Genomic DNA, 25,576 nt, shown 5'->3' with positions numbered 1-25,576 from the left:
GAAATTTTTTATTGACAAAAGTGAAGTTTTTCTTGTGTTTATGTTTAATGAATGGTCTTTAAGACTAATTTATTTGTCTTAATACTTTTAGTATTTGACAAATGAGTGCCTAATATGTGCCAACAACTGTTTTGTCTAAACTCTAGGGATTTAGCTTTGAACAAAAAGTCCTTGCCTTCATGGAGTTTATATTCTAGTACAGTAGGCCCCCCCTCCCCCAATCCACAGGGAATATGTTCCAAGACCCCAGTGGATGCCTGAAACTGTGAATAGTAGGGAACCCTATATGGACTATGTTTTTTCTGAACCTTACATACCTGTGATTAAGTTTAACTTATAAATTAGGTGCAGTAAGATGTTAATGTAGCGTAATTATAACAGTATAATAAAAGTTATGTGAATGTGTTTCTGGGAATATCTTATTGTACTGTACTTGCCCTTGTTGTAATGATGTGAGGTGATAAAATGCCTACATGATGGGATGAAGTGATGAATGATGTACGTATAATGATGCAGTGTGAGGCTCCTACTGACCTGAGGATATGTCAGGAGGAATCACCGGCTTCCAGACTGCTGTTGGGGGGAGGGGGGTAACAAATTGCAGAAAGCAAAATCCGGAAAAGAGGTGACTATTACAGTTCTTATTGACTAAATTTCCTTAATAGTACACTGAGATATTTGCATTTGTTTTCCTTAAGTTTGAGTATAAAAGCTTGTCCCTTTCATATAATCAAATATTGATCCTTTGCGGTTTTTTTCTATTTCAAATCTAGAAAGTCTTCCTTCCAAAAATTTGATTAATAGTATGTTTTTATTTGATGTTAGAGTATTTAACTCAGTCTATCTTGAGTATATTTTTGTATGCTGTAAGGTGGGCACATAAGTTGGTTTTTCCCCCTATTTAAAAAAAGCCAAATTACATTTATACATTGGTCCTTTCCTCCCCCCCCGCTTTTTTTTTGGTGTGTCTTTATCTTAATTTTTTATTTAGCATCTGTTCTTGAGCCATCTACTTTTTCCATTGGACTTATACTTTTATGTAATTAGTAGTGTTTTTTTAATGAACTTTTATTTTGTTTAATGGTACTTCCTTAAAGTTTTAGTGGTGCTGGTTAAGAAAATTTTACAGTGCCATAAAAATGTAGTTTAGCCTGAATTGTAAGGAATTCTTTGAAGGGAAGGGTGTTAACCTATTGTTTTATCTAAAGTTGCCTGAGTAATATGTTTTTCCTTAAAAAAAGATGAGCCCCCCCCCCCTGAAGTGAATAAAGGCTAGAGAAAGAAACTTCAGTCAGGAAAGATGCTAGGAGAAAGGAAAGGCCCTTTTTCAGTTGTGTTTTGATGTTCATTTAGAGGTGAGGTGAGACTTAAAAGACCAATACAGCCTAAATTCCAGAACCTTTGTTGGGAAACAATTTAATCTTAGAAGGAAAGCATAGCTTTAATTCCTTGTAATTCTGTTTCATTTTCCCTTAGAAAAACAAGAGTCTTACCTCATGTCTGCAGGAATATGTGGTAGGACTGGAGACTTGAGGTTTTTGTGACTTCATGGTCTATGTGTTACAAAGCACAGTATTATGTTCTTACCTCTATGGTAATAGGAACTATGGTCCAAATATGAGAGAAGCTCAGCTTGAAAGTCATGACATACCTTGGACCTAGAATAGTCTTCTTCAAATTAATTTCATCAAAGTGTTAGTAAATGTAATAGCATGTACAGTCAATGTGCACATGCATATATACTCAGAAATCACGTGATTATGCTATGTTTGTGTTGTAAAATCTAGTGTTAAAAATAAGATGAAGATGAAATAAGCAATGTTATAAAAATAGTTTACCTGTTACCAGTGCGGAAGCTTTCCACTCTCACTAAAAATATTGTCTAAATGCTTAGTTTTTAAGTGTTTAAAAACTTTATGCCATCATGAATTATTATGGGAGGAACAGTATACGTGTAGTATGTTTTACTGCTTCTAGTATAAGTCTGTACATAGTCTTGATATTAGCGTTTTGGCAGACTTGTCAAATCTTATTAAATGGTCATTTTATGTTAGAATTTGGAGGTCGGAGAACTAGAACTAGGATGAGAAGTGTCAGGTCCCATTTTCTTTGCATGTGTTTGCCTTATTTAGCATTATCTTCTATCTAAGATTCTTCAGCAGTCTTTTTCAACCATTTGTCTGTTTTTGAGGGCAGTTTAAACTAGATAGCTAAATTTGTCCACTTAATTGGGCAAATATGAACTGTAATATGCTGAAAGTAAATTAATTAGTGAGGGCTTCGCTTGTCAACTTCTTCCTCACCCTTCCCTCAGAACACCTAAGTAATGTGTGTGAAATGTGATGTGATCTAACGTACCAACTCAGTGAGTCCTCTCTGAAAGTACATGATATTTATAAAAGCTGTTTTATCTCTGGACAAAATATGATAGTTGTAATATTTTCTTCCCATACCCCATTGGATTATCTTGTGTGTACTCTGGGGAGACAAGTTGATAGAGAATTTTGGATTATTTGTAAAGTTGTGAGACACTGAGAAGAAATTGGGCTGAATTGTATCACTGTAGCAACCACCAGGGAATCCTGATGGCATTTAAAAAATTGTAAATGTTGTGGATTTGGGATTGTAAAAGGATTTTTAAAAATACATTTCAGCTTGACCTTTTAATGTTAACGCCATAATTTCTTTCGTCAGTAGAAATTGAATTATATTTTGCTGAAGTAACCTACTTGTAAATCTGAAAAGATAAAGAAATTGAAGTGTGTGTTAAATTGTTCTTGATCATAGTTACAAACATTGTGCTATGTTATCACAGCTGTTTGAGATGGAGAACACTTTTACTGTATCATCATCAGATCCTCATCCCCCTCCTGCAGCCCCTCCTTCACATTCTTTACCTTTATCTTCATCTTCTACCTCATCTGGGACTAAAAAACAAAAGAGGACCCCCACGTATCAAAGATCCGTAAGTCAGGAAAACAGTCGTCCCAGCTTATTTTGCTTTGTGTTAAGAGCATGACTTAAGAGGGCCACTCACTTCGGTTGAAATTACCTGCAAACTCACTTTCTAACTTCCCTAGGCATTTCCTTCATCTTGAATCAGAAAAGATAAATTTAGTAGTTTAGGGTCTTGCTACTCAAAATGAGTCCAAAAATCTAAAGCATTGGTATTACCTTGGGAGCTTGTGAGAAGTAGAGAATCTCAAAACTCCTGCCCCCACTAATATCAGTATTTTGTATTTTAACCAGATTGCCAGGTAGTTGAAGTTTGGGAAGCCCTAGTTTAGAGTCAGATTGTAGAGGTAGGCCTTCTTAGTTTGAATCCTCTACCATTTGACTTTGGCAGGTCATTTAACCTTTCTGTGTCTGTTACCTCATTGGTATAAAATGGTGATAATATTACTTTCTCAGGCTTTGTAAAAATTAGTTAATACATGGTAAACAGAGCGATGGCTAACATGAAAGAACTAGAGCTTAACCACCTACAGATTGGATGGCTTTGATTTGGCCATCTTATACACTGTTTAACACTCATACTTGGGTTTATTATTTTAGAATTTGTCATTTTTTTTTCCTAGTGACAAATATTTTTATTAATAATGCCAAATTCACACTTAAAATGCTTATTAATAAGTCAAATTTTCAATGAAAGGGTCTAAAACTAGTAATGATGTGGATATGTTTCTGTCGTAGTAAATTAGTTACAGACCTAACCTTTGCTAGGGATTTTGTCCTCTTTAATTCATCACTTACATTAATGAAATAATTTGTTTTTATAATTTTAGTCAATGCAGAATGAAATATCGAATGTGATACAGTATTTGATGATGTAAACAGGTTCCACTGCATTGTATTTAAATAGCAGTTTTCAGTAAAGACTTTTATTTTGCTTTATGTGTTAGAAGCAAATGGCAGTATTTAGAGATTTCATCAGTGTCTGAAATGGATGAAAAGATTTCTTTAAATATACCTGTGAAATGATTAAAAATTTTTAGATTTGAAGAGCTTTTGTTGTCTTGGAGTTTTGTCTTAGAAAAATCCTGTTTTCCAACTCACTGTTTTGGCTTGTTTTCCATTGAAAAATCTAAGTATGCATCACTCTGATATTTTCTAGTTTAAGTATTGCATACAAAGTTTCTTTTGTTTTCATCTCTACTAATTTAAATAATTGCTTTCGGATGCATGGCTTACCAAATAGTATTAAGGTTTCTATTTAAGTTTCAAAGTCGATTTTAACTTCTTAAGGAAGTGTTCTGGTAGTTTGGGTTGCCATCCCTTGGATATCCCTTACCTTTCTCTGAAATTATTGTTTTAGTAATTTAAAGTTAACATAAAAGCAGCTTTTACTTACATAGTTGCTTTTTGCTGATAAGTGAAAATTCTACCATAAATTGGGGCGGTTCCTTAAAATAAATGAAATTATGTCTTCTGAAATGTTTTATTAGCTAAATTAATATTTCAGTAATAAAATCCCAAAAACTTCCCTTTACTTTTCTTTGCTTTTTTACATTAAAAATTTAGTGATTTGTTCATCAGACTTAGGATGCTATGAAGATAATGTCCAGATCTGAATATATTAAGTTCTTTTTCTTTTTAAAACAGATGAGCTTTGATCCAAACCTTCTCCATAACAATGGACACAATGGGTACCCTAATGGTACTTCAGCAGCACTGCGTGAAACTGGGGTTATTGAAAAACTGCTAACCTCTTACGGATTTATTCAGTGTTCAGAACGTCAAGCTAGACTTTTCTTCCACTGTTCACAGTATAATGGCAACCTGCAGGACTTAAAAGTAGGAGGTAATCTGTCATTGATTATCCTTTTTAAAATAATTCATCACACATCTCTCTTGCATGTCAACTTGCTCAAGACAGTGTTATATTTTTGGCCTTTTAATTGGCCCAGTTACAGACTTGTGTCTCCATAAACCAGCAGAATCCTGGTTTCTACTGTGGTGTGGTGTCTTTTGGGGGATGAAAGACTCATTGACTTAAAGATAGATTGAATTTTTTTTAAATATTTTTTTAAATAGATACTTGGAAGATCTAATTATTTTTCTCTATATTCATGACTTTAGTTATATATTAGATTTTAAGCCAATGAAAATATTAAACTTTTATAATACTAGTTTTGACTGTTTTACCAGGTAATATTTTTGGTAGTACCTGAAAAAAAAAAATGTCACCACTTGGACTATTCATCTTGGCTTACACCATAGAAATCACTTTCACATAGAAAATGTATGGGTTAGTAGAAGACTGAAATTATAAGGTCTCAGTGTATGTTTTTTAAAATATCTTTGGGGAGAAAGTCAGAACAATAGTTAACATGAGTATTTGCATACTTAATACTCTAAACCCTACAAGAGCATTATTTTGGTTAATCCTTGTTTTTTGGATGAGGAAACCTGAGGTACAGAGAAGCTTAAGAAAAAAGAAAACTTGCCAAAAGTCATGATCTTTATATTGCCTCATTTGCAGTGTATGTAAATGCTGTGAAAATTAAGACTAAGGTATTCCTATCTTAGTCTAAAGCAGTGGTTCTGAAGCATTAGTACGTATCAGAATAACCTGGAAGGCTTGTTTAAACACAAATTGCTGTACCTGGTGCCTAGAGTTTGTCTTTCAGTGGGTCTGAGTGGGGCCCAGGAATTTGCATTTCTTCTAAGCTCTCAGGTGATGCTGCTGATGCTGCTCCAGGAACCACACTTTGAGAAATCACCGGTCTACAGCAACTCAAATACTACGTTAAGTTTGGCTTGAAAGTGAGGTACCATTTTGTCAAAATTAGTCCAACAAATACAATACTTACTTTATTTTAGACGATGTTGAATTTGAAGTATCATCTGACCGGCGGACTGGGAAACCCATTGCTGTTAAACTGGTGAAGATAAAACCAGAAATCCTCCCTGAAGAACGAATGAATGGACAAGTTAGTGGCTTTGATGCTTTGTGTTTTCTTAGGGCCCTGCATTTGCATATCTTTCACATTAGAAAAGGAAGATTCTCCCCATCTCCTCAGTTTGCACGCAAGAGAGCTATAGTATATAAAGATTATTATTTTAAAATTCTATCAGAAGCACTGGCATTTCTTGACCTGAATATAAAATATGGTCAAGACTCAATTTGGGTTTTTATATATAACCCTAAGTCTGTACTTACAGTCAGTTTACGTACTGTAAGTTTGAAACTTGGCAGCATGACATCCTCTTGTGGATCATATTAAAATGCATCCCTATGTATAGTATAGAGGATATTAAAATTCAGTTAATATTGCACAGTGCTGCTCCTGAAATGATTAGCAATGGAAATTTTTTTTTTTTTGACTGGTAGGTTGTGTGCGCTGTTCCTCACAACTTAGAGAGTAAATCTCCAGCTGCCCCGGGTCAGAGTCCAACAGGGAGTGTATGCTACGAACGTAATGGGGTAAACTTGTGTATTTTTCTTAAACCTTTGCCTGATCCACCATGTGATCTATAAGCGTACTTTAAAATTCAAAATAGAAAACGTAAGCTGCAGTTGATAAATTCACTTTTAAATTTGGTTTCTAAGAGGCTTTCGAGTGCAGCATAATCAAAAACTTTAAAAAGAAAAAATCCTTAGGACTTCCAAGTGTCTTAGCTTGCCCAAGTGTGACCTTAGTTAGAACATTAAGGTAAAATGTTCCTTTTACTCGCTTTTTTGGGGGTTGTGGGAGGGGATCTTTTTTTCTGGTTCTTTTTAAGCACTAACTCCATCTTTTTTGTTTGGAATGCCTTACATAAAAATTGTTTTTTTGAAATGTAACTACAGTCTCTGGGCAAATGCTTCCACGTGTGTAAGCTTTTTGAAGTTGGATTGCTGCTCAGCTGTGGACTCGCAGAAGTCATCAGCATCATGGAGGGGAAGTGTGTGTTTATATGAATAAAATGATGTACTTGTTATAAAGCATTTTTAAGAAATTTGGCTTAAAATGCCAGTTTAAGAGCTTTATTTAATGAAGTAAATCACAGTATACAGAGAACTCTGTGCATCCTGCCAATATAGTAATAATAGCTTATTAATTCACAGGAAGTGTTTTATCTGACTTACACCCCTGAAGATGTCGAAGGGAATGTTCAGCTGGAAACTGGAGATAAAATAAACTTTGTAATTGATAACAATAAACAGTAAGTTCTTTTTTCTACCTAAGTTGGGGTTTTTTGTTTTTGTTTTTTTGTCCACCTCCTCCAATAAGAAGAAGAAATTTGAAATGAGTTAAAAACCTAACTTGTAGATAATTTTAATGATAATTTTCATGCTATTTTAAACTTCATTAAGCATTTGAGGGTCTATTCTATGATGGGTGCTGTGCAGATGTCAAAAATAGGAATATAATTAAAATATGGTCAGAGCTTTCAAAGAGCTGTTCCAGAAGTCAGAAGTTTTGAGGGAAGGGTGTAAAGTCACTAGGGAGATGGGGGGGGCGGTGAAAAAGCATCCTGAGTAGAAGTATCATTTTGAGGAAATGGCCAAAAGTTGGAGTTGATTGAATTGACTAGATCTTAGGAGGATGAAGTTTGAGCTTTATCCCATAGTCCTAGGACTCTGAAGGATTTTAAGTGGGTGGGAGCAGGGATGGAGGTGTGATCAGTTTAGATCATTGAAAGTCATGGAGATGATAGACATTTGGAGAGTAGGGGTACTCCAGGCAGTGACATGAGAGTTAATATGCAAGATGAAGATCTAATATACTAATATGGTTAGGCCAAGGGTGGTCAGGTGGGAAAATCAAGCCACACTGAGAAGATAGAATCAAGTTTTGTGATTGATTAGGTAGAGGGGGATATTGGAATTAATGAGAGGGGAGTCCCAAATGCCACTTCACTGGCTACTGGGCAGATAGTGATCTTATTAACCAGACTAAGAAGATACAGAAGAAAGTATTAAGTGTGGGAGAATTCTACTTATTTTGGCATTTTGAATTTCAGGTGTCTGGGTATATCTGGGTGAAGCTACTGAACATGTAGTTGTATGTATAAGTCTGAAACAAGCTAGTAATAGACAGGATATACAGCTGTGAAATTCATCAGCATAAGCAGTTTAAGGAAAGTATAGTTAAGAAAGTCCAGGGATAATTATTTTTATAAGAGTACAGAAGGAAGTTAAAAGTAGGAAGTTGGAAAAAATGCTAGGAATGCACTTTGCAACAGCACAGAGAAAGCAAAGTCCCAAGAGCATGTACAGAATTATTAGCCCTGAACCTTACCTCTTGTAAGACTTTAGTCTTCATTTTAAGGAATCAGATGGAGGGGCGCCTGGGTGGCCCAGTTGGTTAAGTGTTGGACTCTTGATTTCAGCTCAGGTCATGATCAGAGGGTCTGGGCCCGCATCAGGCTCCATGTCAGGCACCGTGCCCAGCTGGGGGCCTGCTCCTCTCCCTCTCCCTCTGCCCCTCCCCACCTCGCACATGCTCTCTTGTGCGTACGGTCTCTCTTTAAAATAAATAAATAAATCAGTCTTTAAAAAATAAAAGGACTCATTTGAGTTGGTCGGTATATTAATAGTTCCAGTCTAAAGGCCTCAATCTGATCTCAGGAAGCGCAGGGATAGGGCTTGAGTTTAAAGGTGGAGCCAATGAAAGGGCTTTTTTTTTTTTGGTTTAAAGATTTTTATTTATTTGAGAGAGAGAGAATGAGAGAGAGCACATGAGAGAGGGGAGGGTCAGAGGGAGAAGCAGACTCCCTGCCGAGCAGGAAGCCCGATGCGGGACCCGATCCAGGGACTCCAGGATCATGACCTGAGCTGAAGGCAGTCACTTAACCAACTGAGCCACCCAGGCACCCCGAAAGGGCTTTATTTAACCTTTATTAAGTTTGTGTGTGTGTCAAGCACTTGTACTAAATACTTTATGTATAGTTGTTAATCCTGAGAACAGCTTCACCTGATGTCATCTGTAAAATTGAGGTATGTTCTCATAAAGTTAAAGTGACTTGCCTGAAGTCATAGAGCTTTGAAATAGCAGATATTTAAACCCCAGTCTGGCTCTAAAGCCTTTCACTGTAGTAAGTTGCAAAGGCAAGTAGGATTTTTCCAGTGCCTTCATTATCCTGTTAATTTTTGAAATAAAAAGCACAATTGGGTTATAGTTTGTCCATGAAAAATTAAGGGAAGTAATTGCTTAGTCTGCAGCTTTTCTTAAAACAACTACACCAACAGTCTGTACCATCTTTAAAATGAAGTCAGATTCACATTGTTGCTGCTCAAAGATGGGGACAGGGTAATATGTGGTGCCTAATTGGTTTTCATTGAGGGTGAATGTCATTTTTAGAGTGTCGAAAATTTCTCCTTTAATCACTGCATTTACTCAGCTTTCTTTTATGGCTGTTTAATCAGAAATAATTGATGGGATAGCTACTAAATTCAGCACTCGTTGAAAACAGAGACCACCTCTTATTCATCTCTGTATCCCCAGTACCTTTGTTTGTAGCATATAATACCTACTCAAATGTTTATCCAAGAAATGACCTTCCTAAAACTTTAGATTCCCCATCTTTGGTTGCATTCAACTTGTGAATTTCTTTTATTGCAATAGAAAAGCATAGAGTGTCCATGATATTCTTTTAAGAGTCTAAGAGGAAAATGGTACATGTGTGTGTGTCCAATTTAGAAGGCTAGGGAATTGGAGCAAAAATCCTTTGCATATGAAAAGGATCATGTGCCGTAAACTACATTTGCTCTTCATGTTGACATAAAATTCTTGAGGCCTCAGAAAACTAGTTTGTTTATCTGGACTCATCATACCTAACCAAACCAATGCATTTTTCACCCCTCTTCGATTCCCCCCCCTCCTCCTCCCCACCCAATTATTCCTTTCTAGTACTGGTGCTGTAAGTGCTCGTAACATTATGCTGTTGAAAAAGAAACAAGCCCGCTATCAGGGAGTAGTTTGTGCCATGAAGGTAAGTGTCATCAAATATGAGAAACTTCAGGTTTTTTTCTTTGACTACTGTTAGTACCCAAGAACCTTTTGTTTTTTCTCTTTATCTTCCCTTTAAAAATACTTCACTGTTAACATCATAAGAAATTTCTTAAAATTCCTTGGTTACTAATTCATTATGTTCTTTAAAATGGGCCATGTAACTGATAATTGCTAATATTAGACCTAACCAAATATATTGTTTCCGGTACAGTATAATTTTATGAAAAGGCTTATTGATTGCAAATTGTAATTGTAAGTATGTACACTTAATAGTACCTAATGTTCCTATTATTTTTTGGGTTTTGCTTGTTTGTCTTTAGGAGGCATTTGGCTTTATTGAAAGAGGTGATATTGTAAAAGAGATATTCTTTCACTATAGTGAATTTAAGGGTGACTTAGAAACCTTACAGCCTGGAGATGACGTGGAATTCACAATCAAGGACAGAAATGTAAGATAGTTGACTAACTTGATCTTTGGCCTTCTTTTAAGATCAAATGAATTAAATTTTTAGAAAACACTTAAAATGAAATGATTCCCCCCTTTTGTGATTTAGGGTAAAGAAGTTGCAACAGATGTCAAACTATTGCCTCAAGGAACAGTCATTTTTGAAGATATCAGCATTGAACATTTTGAAGGAACTGTAACCAAAGTAATCCCAAAAGTACCCAGTAAAAACCAGGTAAGTAGACTTTTTCAAGAGAGTTTTCTTTTGTCTCATCAGTAGTAGAATAATTTGGTATACAGAAATTTTACTTGATTAATGTAATTTTATGGTAATGGAACAATTGACTATTTATATATATATATATATATATATATATATATATATATCATTAAACTAAATGAGAAACCAGTGATGTATCCACGAATATGTTTTATTTTTTACTGGGTGATAAGGAGAAAGGGACAAAACTGCTGGTTAAATTGGGGGAAAACCAGTTTGGGTGTGCGTTTATTGGGGTTCTCTCCTAGCCCCTCCCCCTGCATTTGTTTCATTTGTGTGGGAGGTAAGGTGAGGAGAGGAGACTAGTGGTGTCATTGCTAAAGAAATGTGAAACATAAAAGACTTGAAATTCTTTTCCTTAAATAAAATATCTCTGTGTCAGAGTGGAGGTTCTTAACTGCAGTGTTGTGATTTTATGATTGATCACATCATGTGACCATAGAACACAGCTTTCAAATTGGACTTATGTTATCAACATCTTTTTTCCCTGTAGGGAACTGTTTATTATAAATAACATGGGTTTGCTGTGTGTTCTTCTTGTTTGACTTAGAACTAGGAAGGATGAGAAATCTCCAGCTAAAATAGTTTTTCCTTCTCATCAGAATGACCCATTGCCAGGACGCATCAAAGTTGATTTTGTGATTCCTAAAGAACTTCCCTTTGGAGACAAAGATACAAAATCCAAGGTGACCCTGCTGGAAGGCGACCATGTTAGGTTTAATATTTCAACAGACCGACGTGACAAATTAGAACGAGCAACCAACATAGAAGTTCTATCAAATACATTTCAGTTCACTAATGAAGCCAGAGAGATGGTAAGTGTTGGATATTATTTGATACTTGTGTTCAATATGGGGTCAATGGTATATTCAAATTTGTAATGCTGTACTGAGAAGTTTTTAAGGTAATGATGACATTGGGCAGTTACCTTGTTAAGTGATTAAGAACACAGATGTTTGAGTCAGTCTGGGTTTGATATCTGACTCTGCCAGTTATCTTGGAGTAGATGTGAAAAAGTTTTATTTTTTTATTTAAGTTTTTTTTTTTTATTTGAGAGAGAGAGAGCATGAGAGGGGGGTAGGGTTAGAGGGAGAAGCAGCCTCCCTGCTGAGCAGGAAGGGAGCCTGATGCGGGACTCGATCCGGGACTCCAGGATCATGACCTGAGCCGAAGGCAGTCGCTTAACCAACTGAGACACCAAGGTGCCCCTGAAAAAGTTTTAGAAAAGGAAACGTGTACAGGATGATTTCTAAGATCTTTTGAGAGTCAGTGATTCTCTGGACTGAGAAAATTCAAGTCTATCATTGTAGAAAGTAGATTTTCCCAAACTGTTCCATAAAATATTTAGTACTAACACTGAATAAAACAAAGTTAAATAGGTTTTGGGTTTTTTGGGCTTTGCAAATTCTTTTTAGTGGATATAAATCCAGGAATGACATATACCAGAATTGTTTCCAAATGTATTTTACAAGCTTGGTTTTCATAAATTAACTTTCTCAGATGTAATTCATAGTTAGTTCTGTTGGGGGTCATAACGTGTTGTATGTAGCTCAGTGCTGTCAGTGGAACTGGGTACATTCAATGGAAATTTAAGTTTCTTGGAACTTTTAACCTTTACTTCTGGAGATCTGATCTTATTTGACACTTGCAATGTGCGTTTAACTTTAAAAATTTTGAGAACCAAATGAATGATTTTTTTTTTTTTAAAGATTTTATTTATTTATTTGAGAGAGAGAATGAGAGAGAGAGAGCATGAGAGGGGGGAGGGTTAGAGGGAGAAGCAGACTCCCTGCTGAGCAGGGAGCCCGATGCGGGACTCGATTCCGGGACTCCAGGATCGTGACCTGAGCCGAAGGCAGTCGCTTAACCAACTGAGCCACCCAGGCGCCCCATGAATGATTTTTTTAAGAACTTCTCAGGTAGCATCTATTTTGCTTGACAGTATGGACTACATCGTAGAGTAGCTTGGCTGCCATTAAGATATAGCAAGGGGGCACCTGGGTGGCTCAGTTTGTTAAGCGACTGCCTTCGGCTCAGGTCATGATCCTGGAGTCCCGGGATCGAGTCCCGCATCGGGCTCCCTGCTCAGCAGGGAGTCTGCTTCTCCCTCTGACCCTCCCCCCTCTCATGTGCTCTCTCTCTCCTCTCATCCTCTCTCTCAAATAAATAAATAAAATCTTAGGAAAAAAAAAAAAGATATAGCAAGGATTAAATGTCAGGATATTGTTTATGCTATATTCAGAACTGGTTGTAGAATCATCATCAGTGATGATGTAAATCAGTATGCAATATATAAGTCATTGGTAGGTTGATAATAATTGTTTCAGTAAACATTTGAGTACCTGCCGTGTGCCAGTTAACTCTGGATATAATCCCCTCACAGAGCTGATAATTTAGTAAGGGGGGGAGGTGAGAAATAAGAAAAGGACTTCCTATATTTATTCTTTAGACGTAAATCTTAAGCCTTTCCTGTACCTAAAGTCACATAAAATTTTTTAAGATAGAGACTAAAAAGTTGCTTTTAGTTGACTTTGGAAATATTTGAAGTATTAGTGTACAGCTTTTTAAAATTTCTGGATGTTGTCATAAAGCTTGGGTCTTATTTGGAATCTTCGATTCTACCAGTTAATTAGCTGTGTGCTTTGGACAAACCGCTTAACCTCCTTCATCCTCAATTTCCTCATCTTGCAAAACAGGGTAATAATACCAAGTTCACAGATTTGAGAATTAAAAGGAATACATCGTGTGCATGTTTACTTTGCAGTGCGATAGTTTTTCTATGCATACCAGCCAAGGAGTAGCATCTCACACAATTGCTTAGAGGTTAATTTACTGAAAGACTGAAAGCAATGAGTTTGTATTTAAATGGAGAAATTAAAATGTAGATACAGAATTTGGGTCTTAATACAGAGAATTCCTAATGAATTCAACTTGATGCTTCCAAAGTTGAGTGTTGTTTTCTTGACAAGCTTCACAGTCAGTGAAAATACTATCTGGATTTCAGGGTGTAATTGCTGCCATGAGAGATGGTTTTGGTTTCATCAAGTGTGTGGATCGTGATGCTCGTATGTTCTTCCACTTCAGTGAAATTCTGGATGGGAACCAGCTCCATATTGCAGATGAAGTAGAGTTTACTGTGGTTCCTGTGAGTAGTTTTTGAGAAAAGAATGGGATGGTTTTTTGGTGCTTCCTTTTTCAGTTTAAAGTTACTTTTGTTTATCATTTGTAGGATATGCTCTCTGCCCAAAGAAATCATGCTATTAGGATTAAAAAGCTTCCCAAGGGCACGGTTTCATTCCACTCCCATTCAGATCATCGTTTTCTGGGCACTGTAGAAAAAGAAGCCACTTTCTCCAACCCTAAAACCACTAGCCCAAATAAAGGCAAAGAAAAGGTAAGTTTTACGGGATCAAGATGATTTGTGTAGTTTTGTTTTGTTTTGTTTTAAGGTTTATTTATTTTAGAGAGAGGTGCATGGGGAGGGGGGTGAAAGGGGCCGAGGGAGAGGGAAAAGAAGCAGACTCGGAGTTGAGCATGGAACCTGATGCAGGGCTCAATCTCAGAACCTGAGATCATGACCTGAGCTGAAATCAAGAGTCAGATGCTTAACTAACTAAGCCACCCAGGCGCCCGTGATATATGTAGCTCTTTATTAGTCTTCTGCTTCAAGGAAACCACTGTCCACACAATAACGGAGTTAAGTATTATCTCTTTTGGAATTCTCTGTAATATTAACAGTGGTGAACTAATCTAAAAGGTTTTTTAATCTCAGCATTATTGACTTTTGTGTGGGGGTGGGTGGCTGTTGTGTGCACTGTTGGCTGTTTTGCAGCATCCCTGGGCTTTTCCCACTAGAGACCATTATCTTTCTTCTCCCCCTTTATGACAGCCAAAAGTGTTGTCAGATACTGCCAGATGTCCCAGAACCGCTCCCGGTTGAGAATCGCTCATCTAAAATGATAGTACTTGTCTCCAAAGCAGTTTAAAGCTTTCAAATTTTGGTAGACTCAGTTCACACATTGGAACTCCATTTATTGACTAGTTCACTGAATAGAGATATAAAGCTGTCTAGTCTAACATGGCTTTTGCTCTCAAATAATAAATTGAGAGTTGTATAGAAGCAGGTAATTTATACAAAATATAAAATGTTGCCATAAAAGGTCAATAAGAGTGCTGTGGCAAAAATGAATTCTAAACTGGGGGGAGTCTGGGATGGTTTCACTAAGGCACTGACATTTAATAGGTAGAGATAAATGAGGAAAGGACATTCCTCACAGAATAGAGGTACAGATAAAAATTCAGGGTTTCTTTAGAAAGCACTAAGTATTAAATAGGAAGATAGGGTTTTTCTTTGGTGGGGCCCAATAAGGGAAATAAGGGTGAAAAATCAGGATACAGCTAGATTAAGAAGGTTTGATCGCTACTCTAAAGACTTTAGACATTGTTCTGTACTCAGAAGATTTCTTTTGGAAAGTGTCATCAGGAATGTACTTCAGGAAGAAATGGCAATAATATGAACCCTAGATGGGGGTGGAGAAAGGCAAAAGATGAAGAGGCCTAATAGGACATTTAGATAGTCCTTGAAGCAGAGGACAGAGATCATGAATGTAGACCAGAGAGAAGGTAATGTAATTTTAGAAATAATTAGGAGCCTGTAAGAGTGGAATAGCATCTTTTTTTTTTTTTTAATTGTTAGCACCGGGGGTGAGGGAGAAGTAGACTCCCTGCTGAGCAGGGAGCCCATGCGGCTTGGTCCAAGGACCCTGGGATCATGACCTGAGCTGAAAGCAGACGCTTAACTGACTGAGCCACCCAGGCGTCCCAAGAGTAGAATAGCATCTTGTTTACCATTTATTTTGTAGCTTAGGAAATCACTTCACCTCTGAGCTTAAGTTTTTAAACAAAAAATCAGTCTCCTATTTAATTGAAAAAGCTCTCACAGGGCCTGGCCCATAGTAGGAATTTCCCCAGTGCTGCTGTTAAAAATAATAAAAGAAAACCAGTGGGGATTATTTTTAATGGTATTTAGCTCTTGCAAGCCCTGCTTCCCAAATGGCTCTGGCAAAACTGATTTGATCAAGATAGCCTTTGTATGAGGCTTTTCTGCCCTTTTGTTGTTTTTTTCTTCTTGGCCAACACTGGACCCTAGTGAGTCCTTCTGTCATTGTGCTTATTTATAATAGTGTATTACACTTGTTTATGAATCTGTGTTCTCTGCTAAACTGGGCTCTTCGTGAGCAGGGATTGTCTTATCTCTATTTCCTATACTTGCTCTGGAGTATGTTGTCAGATAATGACTGGATATTGAGGTTAATGGGTTAGAGTTGAGAGCAAAATCAAATGCTGAGATTTTGAGTGTGGTTGACTTCTCTTTTTTAGGAGGCTGAGGATGGTGTTATTGCTTATGATGATTGTGGGGTGAAATTGACTATTGCTTTTCAAGCCAAGGATGTGGAAGGATCTACTTCTCCTCAAATAGGAGATAAGGCAAGATAATTCTGTTTATTTGAGAGGAGGGTTAAAGGTTGTCATCTTAATTAAAAGTCTTGCACAATGGTTTCTTTTTAATTTTATCAAATTTTGCTAAAATTGCTTTGTGCTTATGAGGTTAATACAGGAACATCTTCCCATTTAAAAGCAGCTTATTCAATTAGAACATGGTCTAACAAGCTCTTTGTTAAAGCTTTTTGAGAAGTCAGTATTTAAACACTAGCTAAGATATGCCTAAGTCAATTAACTTAGATAAAAGTAATAATATTACAAGCTAAAACAGCCACCGCAAAACATTATCAAAGTAAAATCACACCAAAGATTTTATATTGCAATGCATTTTTCTCATACTTAACATTGTCTGGTTTTCTGATAGCCCTGCTTTAGAGAAATTGAGAATCTATAAGGAATAAATACACACTGGAGAACAAAACTTGATCCCTTATGAAAAGTGGAATGAGACACAGAAGTGTTAGTTTTGGTGAAAATGTATTCCATCAGAGTATTTAACACAAAGGATATTTGGAATGGAAAGCATGGTCTGGGGAAGTTAATAGGTCCTGAGGTAAAGAGCTTGGTGTGGAAAAGACATGGTATTAATGAACATCCTTATTTTTCACAGGTTGAATTTAGTATTAGTGACAAACAGAGGCCTGGACAACAGATTGCAACTTGTGTGCGACTTTTAGGTCGTAATTCCAACTCCAAGAGGCTCTTGGGTTATGTGGCAACTCTGAAGGATAATTTTGGATTTATTGAAACAGCCAATCATGATAAGGAAATCTTTTTCCATTACAGGTGAGGAATGCCTTGTAGAACTTAGAGCTTACTATCCATTCTTTGGTTTGGGAGTCCAAAACATTTAGTATTGGGTGGTTATATATTTTTTACTTCCAAATTACATATTGGTAAAATTATGGCAGTGTATAAACAAAAGTTAACTGTCTGTATAGAGAACATGTGGCCAAAAGATAAAGGCCTGTTCCTGCTTTGAACATTGGACAAGAACTTTTCTGCTTCAGTGAAAGAACACTGTTAAATATGTTGCTACCAGAGATTTGTACATTTGATTTGGTGTTCTAATATAGCATAGTGTTAGTTAAGGGTGTGGACTCTTAGACAGTTCAGGTTTAAATCCAGACTCTGCCACCTAATTAACCTCCTGGTATCTTAGTTTCATTGTCTTGAAGCTGGGGATAATGGTAACCTCTTAATGGGTTGTTTCTGTTAAATGAGTCAGTGCCTATAGTATGCTTAATACAGTATCCAGCATAAGTAAGCACACCATGAATGTTGTTATAGAAGAAATAAAATTTATTTGCTCCTCTTGATAATTGTGGTGATTGCTTATTCAAATGTTTCCTTTCTTCCCAGTGAGTTCTCTGGTGATGTTGATAGCTTGGAACTGGGGGACATGGTCGAGTACAGCTTGTCCAAAGGCAAAGGCAACAAAGTCAGTGCAGAAAAAGTGAACAAAACACACTCAGGTAATGAATTGTGATTTCTACTTATTCAGTCTCTGCTTTTGGTACGAAATAAGGGGTAGCATGCGAGAGGGAGCAAAAACCCAATCATTCTAGATTAGTGGTCCCCCAGGTATGATCCAGCAGCACTTATTAGAAATAATAAGTTCTCTGACCCCATCCTAGACCTACTAAAGTCAGGACGGGCAATCTGTTTTAATAAATACTTTAGATAATTCTGATGTATACTCAAGTTTGAGAACCACTAGATAGATGGTTTAGGTCATTGGCTTTATGCTTATTTTCAATTTAATCTCTCTTTCTTAAAAAATAACTCCAAGATGTAATATCCATGGGGATGGGGAGAGAGGCATTCCTCTAGGAGACTGTTTTGGAGAAGGAGTCTAATACGAAAAATAATGGGAACTTGAGAAAATTGTTGCTATTTAGGATCTCTGACTTTTAAAAAACCTGCAACTTTTGGCTTTCATCTCAGTTCCCCAAGTAACACTTTTTCTTGGTGAGACCTAGAGAAAGCACCATGAATGTTCATTTCAATTCAATAAATATCTTAAGTGCATGCTCTGTTTTAGGTACTAGGGATATAGCAGTGAAGAAATCAGACAAATCCCTGCCTTTGTTGAGTTTTGTTTTTTTTTAGTTTGTATGTATTCACGGGCAAACAAGATGAGTAAAATATTGTATGTAGTATGTTTAGAAATATATGTTACTAAGATTAAAGTAAAGGGGGCGCCTGGGTGGCTCAGTTGGTCAAGCCTCTGCCTTCAGCTTAGGTCATGATCCCAGGGTTCTGGGATCGAGTCCAGCATCAGGCTCCCTGCCCCACGGGGAGCCTGCTTCTCCCTCTGCGCACCCCCCCATTTAAAAAGAAAAAAGATTAAAATATAGGGAAGTATATAAGTGTTGGGGTTGCCATTTTAGAGACCAGGGAAGGCACCCGCTAAAAGTAGTATTTGGTCACCCAGAAAAGATGAAGAGAACAAGATATGTTTTAAATATAAATACTTGCTAATTCCTTAAACAAATTAACTTTCTTTATTTTAAAAGTAGTTTAGAAATATTTCAAGAGTAGCAGACAAGCAGTCAACCCTCTACTAACATTTGTTGCAATGATTTTTGCTTCTTTTCCTCTGGAATAGAGTTAAAATTGTTGAGTAAGAGTTATAACATGCTTTTGTTTTGTAGTGAATGGCATTACTGAGGAAGCTGATCCCACCATCTACTCTGGTAAAGTCATTCGCCCCTTGAGGAGTGTGGATCCAACACAGACTGAGTACCAAGGAATGATTGAGATTGTGGAGGAAGGTATGAGCATCCCTATCAGATTGTTGGAAATTTGTTTTTACTTTCACATGACTACTTTGAACGTTTTAAAATATGTTGGTGTTGTTGCAGTTGTTTTTTGATTCCTTAAAAACTGAAATAAGGAAAAGTGACTCTTCCCTACCCCCATCTCTTGGATTTTATTTTTATATCCTTCAGAAATTAGATCAGCCTGGGTTTATATTGTGAACAAATGACTGATAGGTGAGCAACTGAGTTACATTGAAGACTGAGAATAAAATCTCACACTAACAATAGGCATCTAATGTGTGATAATCAGATATTCACATTGACTGTTTAGTACAATTTTATAGTTTTCCTGTATTATTCTCGTTATTTACGTATTAACAAATTTTCTTAGTAGCATTCACTTCTGTGAACATTTCTGCTCTCTGTAAAAGTACTGTATAAATTCCTTAATAGCTAGGGTTCCATGTGGATCCTACTGTGTGTCTCTGGGCCAGAGTGCTCTATATTTTTCATTTTATGCTTTTTTTCTCCCCATCTTCAATAATTCTCTGAGTTCTGGTGCCACCCCTTACCCTCAGCAAAAGACAATTTTGGGGGTGCCTGGGTGGCTCAGGTCATGAGATCGAGCCCCGAGTCGGGCTCCACTCTCAGTGTGGAGCCTGCTTGAGCTTCTCTCTCCCTCTCCCCATCCCACTCATGTGCGCAGGCTCTCTCCAATCTTAAAAAAAAAAGACTACTTTGTGCATAAAATAAGTATGCAATAGGAATGGTAGTAGGAACCATTGGATAATTAGTATAGCTAAGTCACCATAATGATGGGGTTGATGAGAGGGTTTGAGTTTCCAACCAAAGATGATAGCTTGGCTCACAAAGAGAATAAATCTTGTGTCATGTAAGAGTCAAAGAGCATGAAGTGGGGAAGAACAGGTAATTTGAGAGAAAGAAATGAACCTTGATAACATGTTCCTTTTACCACCTGAGGTCCTTAGGAGTTTGTTTTACATACTCCTAAGTACCTCCCACCATCTCCCCCCCCCACACCCCCACCACACCAACACCCCTCCAAATAGGAATAGATTTTACAGCAAATCTTTTATTTTAATCACTTCTTTTGTTAATTCAGAGCTAATTCATATTTAAAATAAACTTCCTTTGTTCTACTTTCCCACCTTTACTAACAGTGGTGGTTATTAAACACACACTGTTTTTGTTTTGTTTTTAAATCACTCCGTACAAATCTGGCCTTTTTTGCAAATCAGTATTTTAAACCAATGCCATGATTACACCATACTCCTAAAAGGGCCCTAAAAACTAAAGGGCTGAGCAACTTACTGAATTGCCCTTCTTCCTCCTCTGTAACATGCCACTTCTTTTTGTTTCCCAATCCCCAATCCACTTATTCTTCAACATTGGCTCTAGGATACAGTCCAAAGCAAGGATTTTATGGAAAAGGAAACTTGCCTGAAATCTATAAGCCTAGGGGTTTCTGAGACTAGACAGGTCACATTTTCCTACTTGTTGGTGAGAACAGCTCTTTTATTCAGGAATACAACAACTCTGTATAAAACCATGGACTTTGAAGTAGGGCAGGCCTAGATGTGAACACCAGCTCTTCCACTTCCTAGCTATAGAATCTTAGACAAATTACTTAAATCTTTGCTAGCTCAGTTTCTTCTTTAAAATGAGGACAATAACTTCAATCTAAGATTCTGGAAAGATTAAATATGAATCTATAAGTGTTTTGTTGTTTTGTTTTGTTTTGTTTTTTTTAAAGATTTTATTTATTCATGAGAGACAGAGAGAGAGGCAGAGGCAGAGGGAGAAGCAGGCTCCCCGCGGAGCAGGGAGCCCGATGCGGGACTCGATCCCAGGACCCCGGGATCATGACCCGAGCCGAAGGCAGACGCCCAACCAACTGAGCCACCCAGGCGTCCCTGAATCTATAAGTGTTTAATAAATGGTAGTTATTAGTATTAACACAGCTACATCAGACCAGCTGTCTCTAATCCTTCTGCATGACTTTATCTGTTGGAAGTGTATCCAAAAGTTTGTGGTTCCTGTATGTTTGAAAAGAAAACCTTCACTTACCCTATAATCAATGAAGAGAATTGTTAAAAGCATTTCCAATTCTGAAGCTGCTTCTTCCACCTGATGGTTTTCTCTTCGTTTTTGTTGATTCGGTGGCTTCACCATCCAAGCGAACTGATAAGCAGCTAAACCTTTGGCATGGTTTTTAATTCCTAGCCTGCACTGACCTCCAGCCAACGTTTTTTATTTACTCTTTTAATTTTTCTTACTTATTTGTTCGTTTATTTTTTAAATTTAAGTAGGTTCCACACACGCAGCGTGGAGCCCAGTGCAGGGCTTGAACTCACGACCCTGAGATCCAGACCTGAGCTGAGATCGAGTTGATGCTTAACCGACTGAGCCCCCCCCCCCGGACACCCCAGCCAACTTTTTTACTCTAGGGAAGAGCTCTACAAAAATATGGTGACTTGTTTCTGAAAGAAAGTTTTCTTGAAACAGTCATAGCCATTCGTTTATATATTGTCTTTGGTTGCTTTCTCAGTACAACAGCAAAGTTGAGTAGTTGTAACAGAAAATGTTTACTGTTTTTTAAGAAAAAGTATGCTGAGCTCTGAACTGAGACAAGTACCTGTTGGTTTGAGGGAGCCACAGTCAGAACAAAGAAAAGATGTAGAATGCCAAAGAAATTTATCCACATTGTTTTTGCCTGTTCCTGACTGAATGCCCAATTAGGTGTCGGTCAGAAATATTTTTGACTGGTTGGCTCACATTGTGAACTCGGGAAGAAGATAATCCAGTGGATCATGTTAGCAACCCATTCTGCTTAAAACACCCAAATATTTAGGTAATGAGGTTGTGAGTGATAGTGTTATTTTTAATTTCGTAAGTGTAGTTTAAAACTTTATTGGGAGGGGCACCTGGGTGGCTCAGTCGTTAAGCATCTGCCTTCGGCTCAGGTCATGATCCCCAGGGTTCTGGGATCGAGTCCCACATAGGGCTCCCTGCTCGGTGGGAAGCCTGCTTCTCCCTCTGCCACTCCCCCCGCTTGTGTTCCCTCTCTCGCTGTTGGATAAATAAAAAAAAAATCTTTAAAAAAAAAAAAACTTTATTAGGGGTACCTGGCTAGCTCCGTTTGAAGAGCATACGACTCTTGATCTCAGGGTAGTGAATTTGAGCCCCACATTGGGTATAGAGATTACTGAAAAAAATAAAACTGTTCATTAGCTAGTGAAGTACTACAAGTTCTCACTTGTTTTCATGATAGTATTTCATTGAAGCTTTATGGTAGAATTTCTCAGGTATAAAAATCTAGGAACATAATACATTTTTTAGCAATTTACTTGAAAATTTATTAGGACCGTCAGCATAGGACTGTTGTGAAATACTAGTTTTTAGACTTTGTACGTAATTTCTCCTTACAGGGGATATGAAAGGTGAGGTCTATCCATTTGGCATAGTTGGGATGGCCAACAAAGGGGATTGCCTGCAGAAAGGGGAGAGTGTCAAGTTCCAGTTATGTGTCTTGGGCCAAAATGCACAGACTATGGCCTACAACATCACACCCCTGCGTAGGGCCACAGTGGAGTGTGTGAAGGATCAGGTAAGTGGTAGTATCTCTGGATCTGAACTTGATCCTTTTATGAGTTGGTAAACAAGTGTTAACCAAAACCTTGAAATTTTTTCAGCCAAGGAAGAACCATCAATATTCACCTTGGTTTTTATTTCTGCTCCACCCCTTTTTCACTGATTTGAGGTAGCTTGTAAAAATATGAAGAAAACCACATGAAGAAAATGGTGATACGAGCAAAAAGAAAGTTAAGAGTATTACTGATAACTAACATTACATGACAGGGAAAATAAGTTTGGAGTGAGATTTTTCAGAATAGAAAGACTAAGATTTTGTGTACTTTAGCTCAGAGCTGCTTTTGCAGGCCACACAAAGAAAGCAAGCATGTGTGAAAGTGTTCATAAAATACATTTAGGGCAAACAAAACTGTTCCTCATATTGAGATCTCAGTATGATTTTTTGCTTAATTCAAAAGCTCCATATACTATATGAAGACACAAAGCGACCTTTGTTTCAGTCAGGCTATGATAGATTGAATAGCAGTGATTCCAAAGATAGATTTCTTCCCTGACAAGTTTTTTGGACCCATATGCTTTTACTTTCTAGCACAGGCAGCTAAACTGGAGCATCAGCATTAATACCATGTTTTATAAATCAGCTTCTAGTTAGGGTCAGGCATTGTGCTTCATTTAGAGTGAGGTACTTTTCCCCTTTGTAATGTGTCCTTTTTTTTTTTTTTTCCCCCTTCCCTCTTCCCCCAGTTTGGCTTCATTAATTATGAAGTAGGAGATAGCAAGAAGCTCTTTTTCCATGTGAAAGAAGTTCAAGATGGCATTGAGCTACAGGCTGGAGATGAGGTGGAATTCTCAGTGATTCTTAATCAGCGCACTGGCAAGTGCAGCGCTTGTAATGTTTGGCGAGTCTGGTGAGTTTGTTGTTGTTGGGCTGGTAAACTCCGTGGACTGTCTTTAAACTTTCATAAACTCTGGTTTATCACACTTCTTCACTTTTTCATCACTGCTTTTTTTAATCCTGCCACTTTCTGGTTATTTCTTGATCCTTCCTGTGTCTTTTTTTACCTCGAGTCTTTTCATTGTCTAAATTTTAAAAAGTCTTTTCAGTCTGGCCCCATGAAATATTAATTGGGTACTTTCTATGTATTAGAACTTAACTATAATAAGATTATGTAGTCCTTGTTCTTAAAGGATTCTGTTTAGCTTTTTCTTCCATTAAGCCATTTATATGCTGCTTAAAATTCTAATTTATAGTTTAGCAATACTGTCTCTGCTTTTTTAAAGGTTTTAAATCCGTAACATTACCATGAAAGGAGCTGGGAGTCTCTTGAAATATTTCTTCATATTTAACTTTTCTAAGGTTTTTCACATCCAGTACCTCATTTTATGTGTCTGTGGAACTGGTTTTTCTAGTTGCAGACCAGTCCAGGGATGACCCTCACCCAAATGATTCTTCCAGTTCCTCCATAGTAATAAACCTTGAGTTGGGAATAAAACATAAACTTGTCTGTCCTGTCTTGCTAGCTAGCTGGCTAGATGAGGCAAGAGTCCCCTCATTAAAACTGAGTCATTTGGGTAGTTAGAAAACCTACTCCTCTGCAGGTACTTGCTTTCTTCCCACCAAGAGTTGTTTCTTCTCACCTCTTGACTTCATTACAGCGAGGGCCCCAAGGCTGTTGCAGCTCCACGACCTGATAGGTTGGTCAATCGCTTGAAGAACATCACCCTGGATGATGCCAGTGCTCCTCGCCTAATGGTTCTTCGTCAACCAAGGGGACCAGATAACTCAATGGTATGAGAGCATACAAGGTTTTGGGGTGGGTAGGGACAGCTGACAGACCAGTATGCTACTCAGGGTCCTATTTCGGCATAGCTCAGAGCTTAATGAAGCAGGCAACTTCAGGATTCTCTTTCAACATTCAGTAGGCTTATAGTTAGTTAAAACTCCTTACACATTGGTTCAGCCCCTAACAATAATGGTTGCTCACAGTAAGAAGCACATTTCTTGGTCTTCCTGATCTTTTGGTAGATTTTAGGTAGTAGATCAGGAGGGCTTACTATGAATTTCCTCCTCTGGGAAAGAAATACGGTGGTGGTTACAATGATTGAAAGTAATGCCTTTATAGTAATTAACTGCAGTTTTACTTCTTTTCAGGGATTTGGTGCAGAAAGAAAGATCCGTCAAGCTGGTGTCCTTGACTAACCACATCCACAAAGCACATCATTAATCCACTATGATCAAGTTGGGGGGATTCTGGTGAAGGGTTCTGAATATCTCCCTCTTCATCCCTCCCAAAATCTGGAATACTTATTCTCTTGAGCTATTACACCAGTTTTAACACCTTCCTCGTGTTATGTTTAAAAAAATAAATAAATTTAAGAAAACCATTTTAAAATTATGCACAGTTGCAGCCTGGAAAACTTAAGGTGGCGCCTTATAGTATCAATTTTAGGAGCTTTATTTGGTGCATTTAACGCAACTGGTAATTGCAAACTCCACTTCGCCTGTGTAAGTGAAAAATATAGACTGTTATCTTGTTGGCTCTATGAAATTCTGCACTTGGTATTTAGCATATACTCTACCTTCATTACTATCTGGCAAGATGTTCTGCCTTAGCACTCAGTTGCGTTCTTTTCCTTTTCTTTCCTGTTCATTATGCTTTAATCCTGAGGACCATATGAAGGTAGAATATATTTAAAATTACAAAAATTATAAAAATTTGTATAGGCAAACCATTTCCTTAAGTTGATGGCCAAATGTTAAAATGTTATTTTTCATATCATTTATAATCTTGTCACAGTCCACTTAACGAAGTTTGGTTAGATTTCAGTGAAAATTATCTTCCAGAGTAGTTTCTTTTTTCCTGGGATTGGGGAGGGGGGTAATTTTACTACAATTAGTATGTATGGTGCAGAATTTCATGCAAATGAGGTGTGCCAGCAGTGTGGTAATTTAATCGTATTTAAAGAAAAACAAAACAAAAAAAGACGAATGCACAAACTTGCTGCTGCTTAGATAACTGCAGCTTCTAGG

The 25,576-nt window shown here is 37.3% G+C and overlaps 1 protein-coding gene across 5 annotated transcripts in view; it reads left to right on the top strand.

The window, feature by feature from the left end:
• CSDE1 (cold shock domain containing E1) overlaps positions 1-24,941 on the top strand; it is a 37,940-nt gene extending 12,999 nt beyond the window's left edge. Inside the window, exons 3-21 of one of the 5 annotated variants that reach the window (XM_006728450.3) lie at positions 2,816-2,965; positions 4,603-4,801; positions 5,824-5,933; positions 6,335-6,427; positions 7,052-7,149; positions 9,840-9,921; positions 10,262-10,390; positions 10,496-10,621; positions 11,269-11,481; positions 13,671-13,811; positions 13,896-14,060; positions 16,046-16,153; positions 16,779-16,954; positions 17,531-17,643; positions 18,826-18,945; positions 22,383-22,561; positions 23,290-23,453; positions 24,202-24,334; positions 24,698-24,941. In XM_006728450.3, coding sequence (XP_006728513.1) covers positions 2,825-2,965; positions 4,603-4,801; positions 5,824-5,933; positions 6,335-6,427; positions 7,052-7,149; positions 9,840-9,921; positions 10,262-10,390; positions 10,496-10,621; positions 11,269-11,481; positions 13,671-13,811; positions 13,896-14,060; positions 16,046-16,153; positions 16,779-16,954; positions 17,531-17,643; positions 18,826-18,945; positions 22,383-22,561; positions 23,290-23,453; positions 24,202-24,334; positions 24,698-24,745 — 2,538 coding nt within the window. In that variant the 5' untranslated portion in view covers positions 2,816-2,824 and the 3' untranslated portion in view covers positions 24,746-24,941. The remainder of the gene's footprint in view (positions 1-2,815; positions 2,966-4,602; positions 4,802-5,823; positions 5,934-6,334; positions 6,428-7,051; positions 7,150-9,839; positions 9,922-10,261; positions 10,391-10,495; positions 10,622-11,268; positions 11,482-13,670; positions 13,812-13,895; positions 14,061-16,045; positions 16,154-16,778; positions 16,955-17,530; positions 17,644-18,825; positions 18,946-22,382; positions 22,562-23,289; positions 23,454-24,201; positions 24,335-24,697) is intronic. The other 4 variants (XM_006728452.3, XM_006728451.3, XM_081815731.1 and 1 more) reach the window with 4 other exon arrangements.
• Positions 24,942-25,576: the final 635 nt, after the last annotated feature.

This window comes from Leptonychotes weddellii, chromosome 4, assembly GCF_054177405.1.
Source record: "Leptonychotes weddellii isolate Sample4059 chromosome 4, ASM5417740v2, whole genome shotgun sequence".
Classification (NCBI taxonomy): Eukaryota; Metazoa; Chordata; class Mammalia; order Carnivora; family Phocidae; genus Leptonychotes; species Leptonychotes weddellii.
Note: the sequence above shows the minus strand (reverse complement) of the source record. Positions and strands in the feature narration are given on the sequence as shown.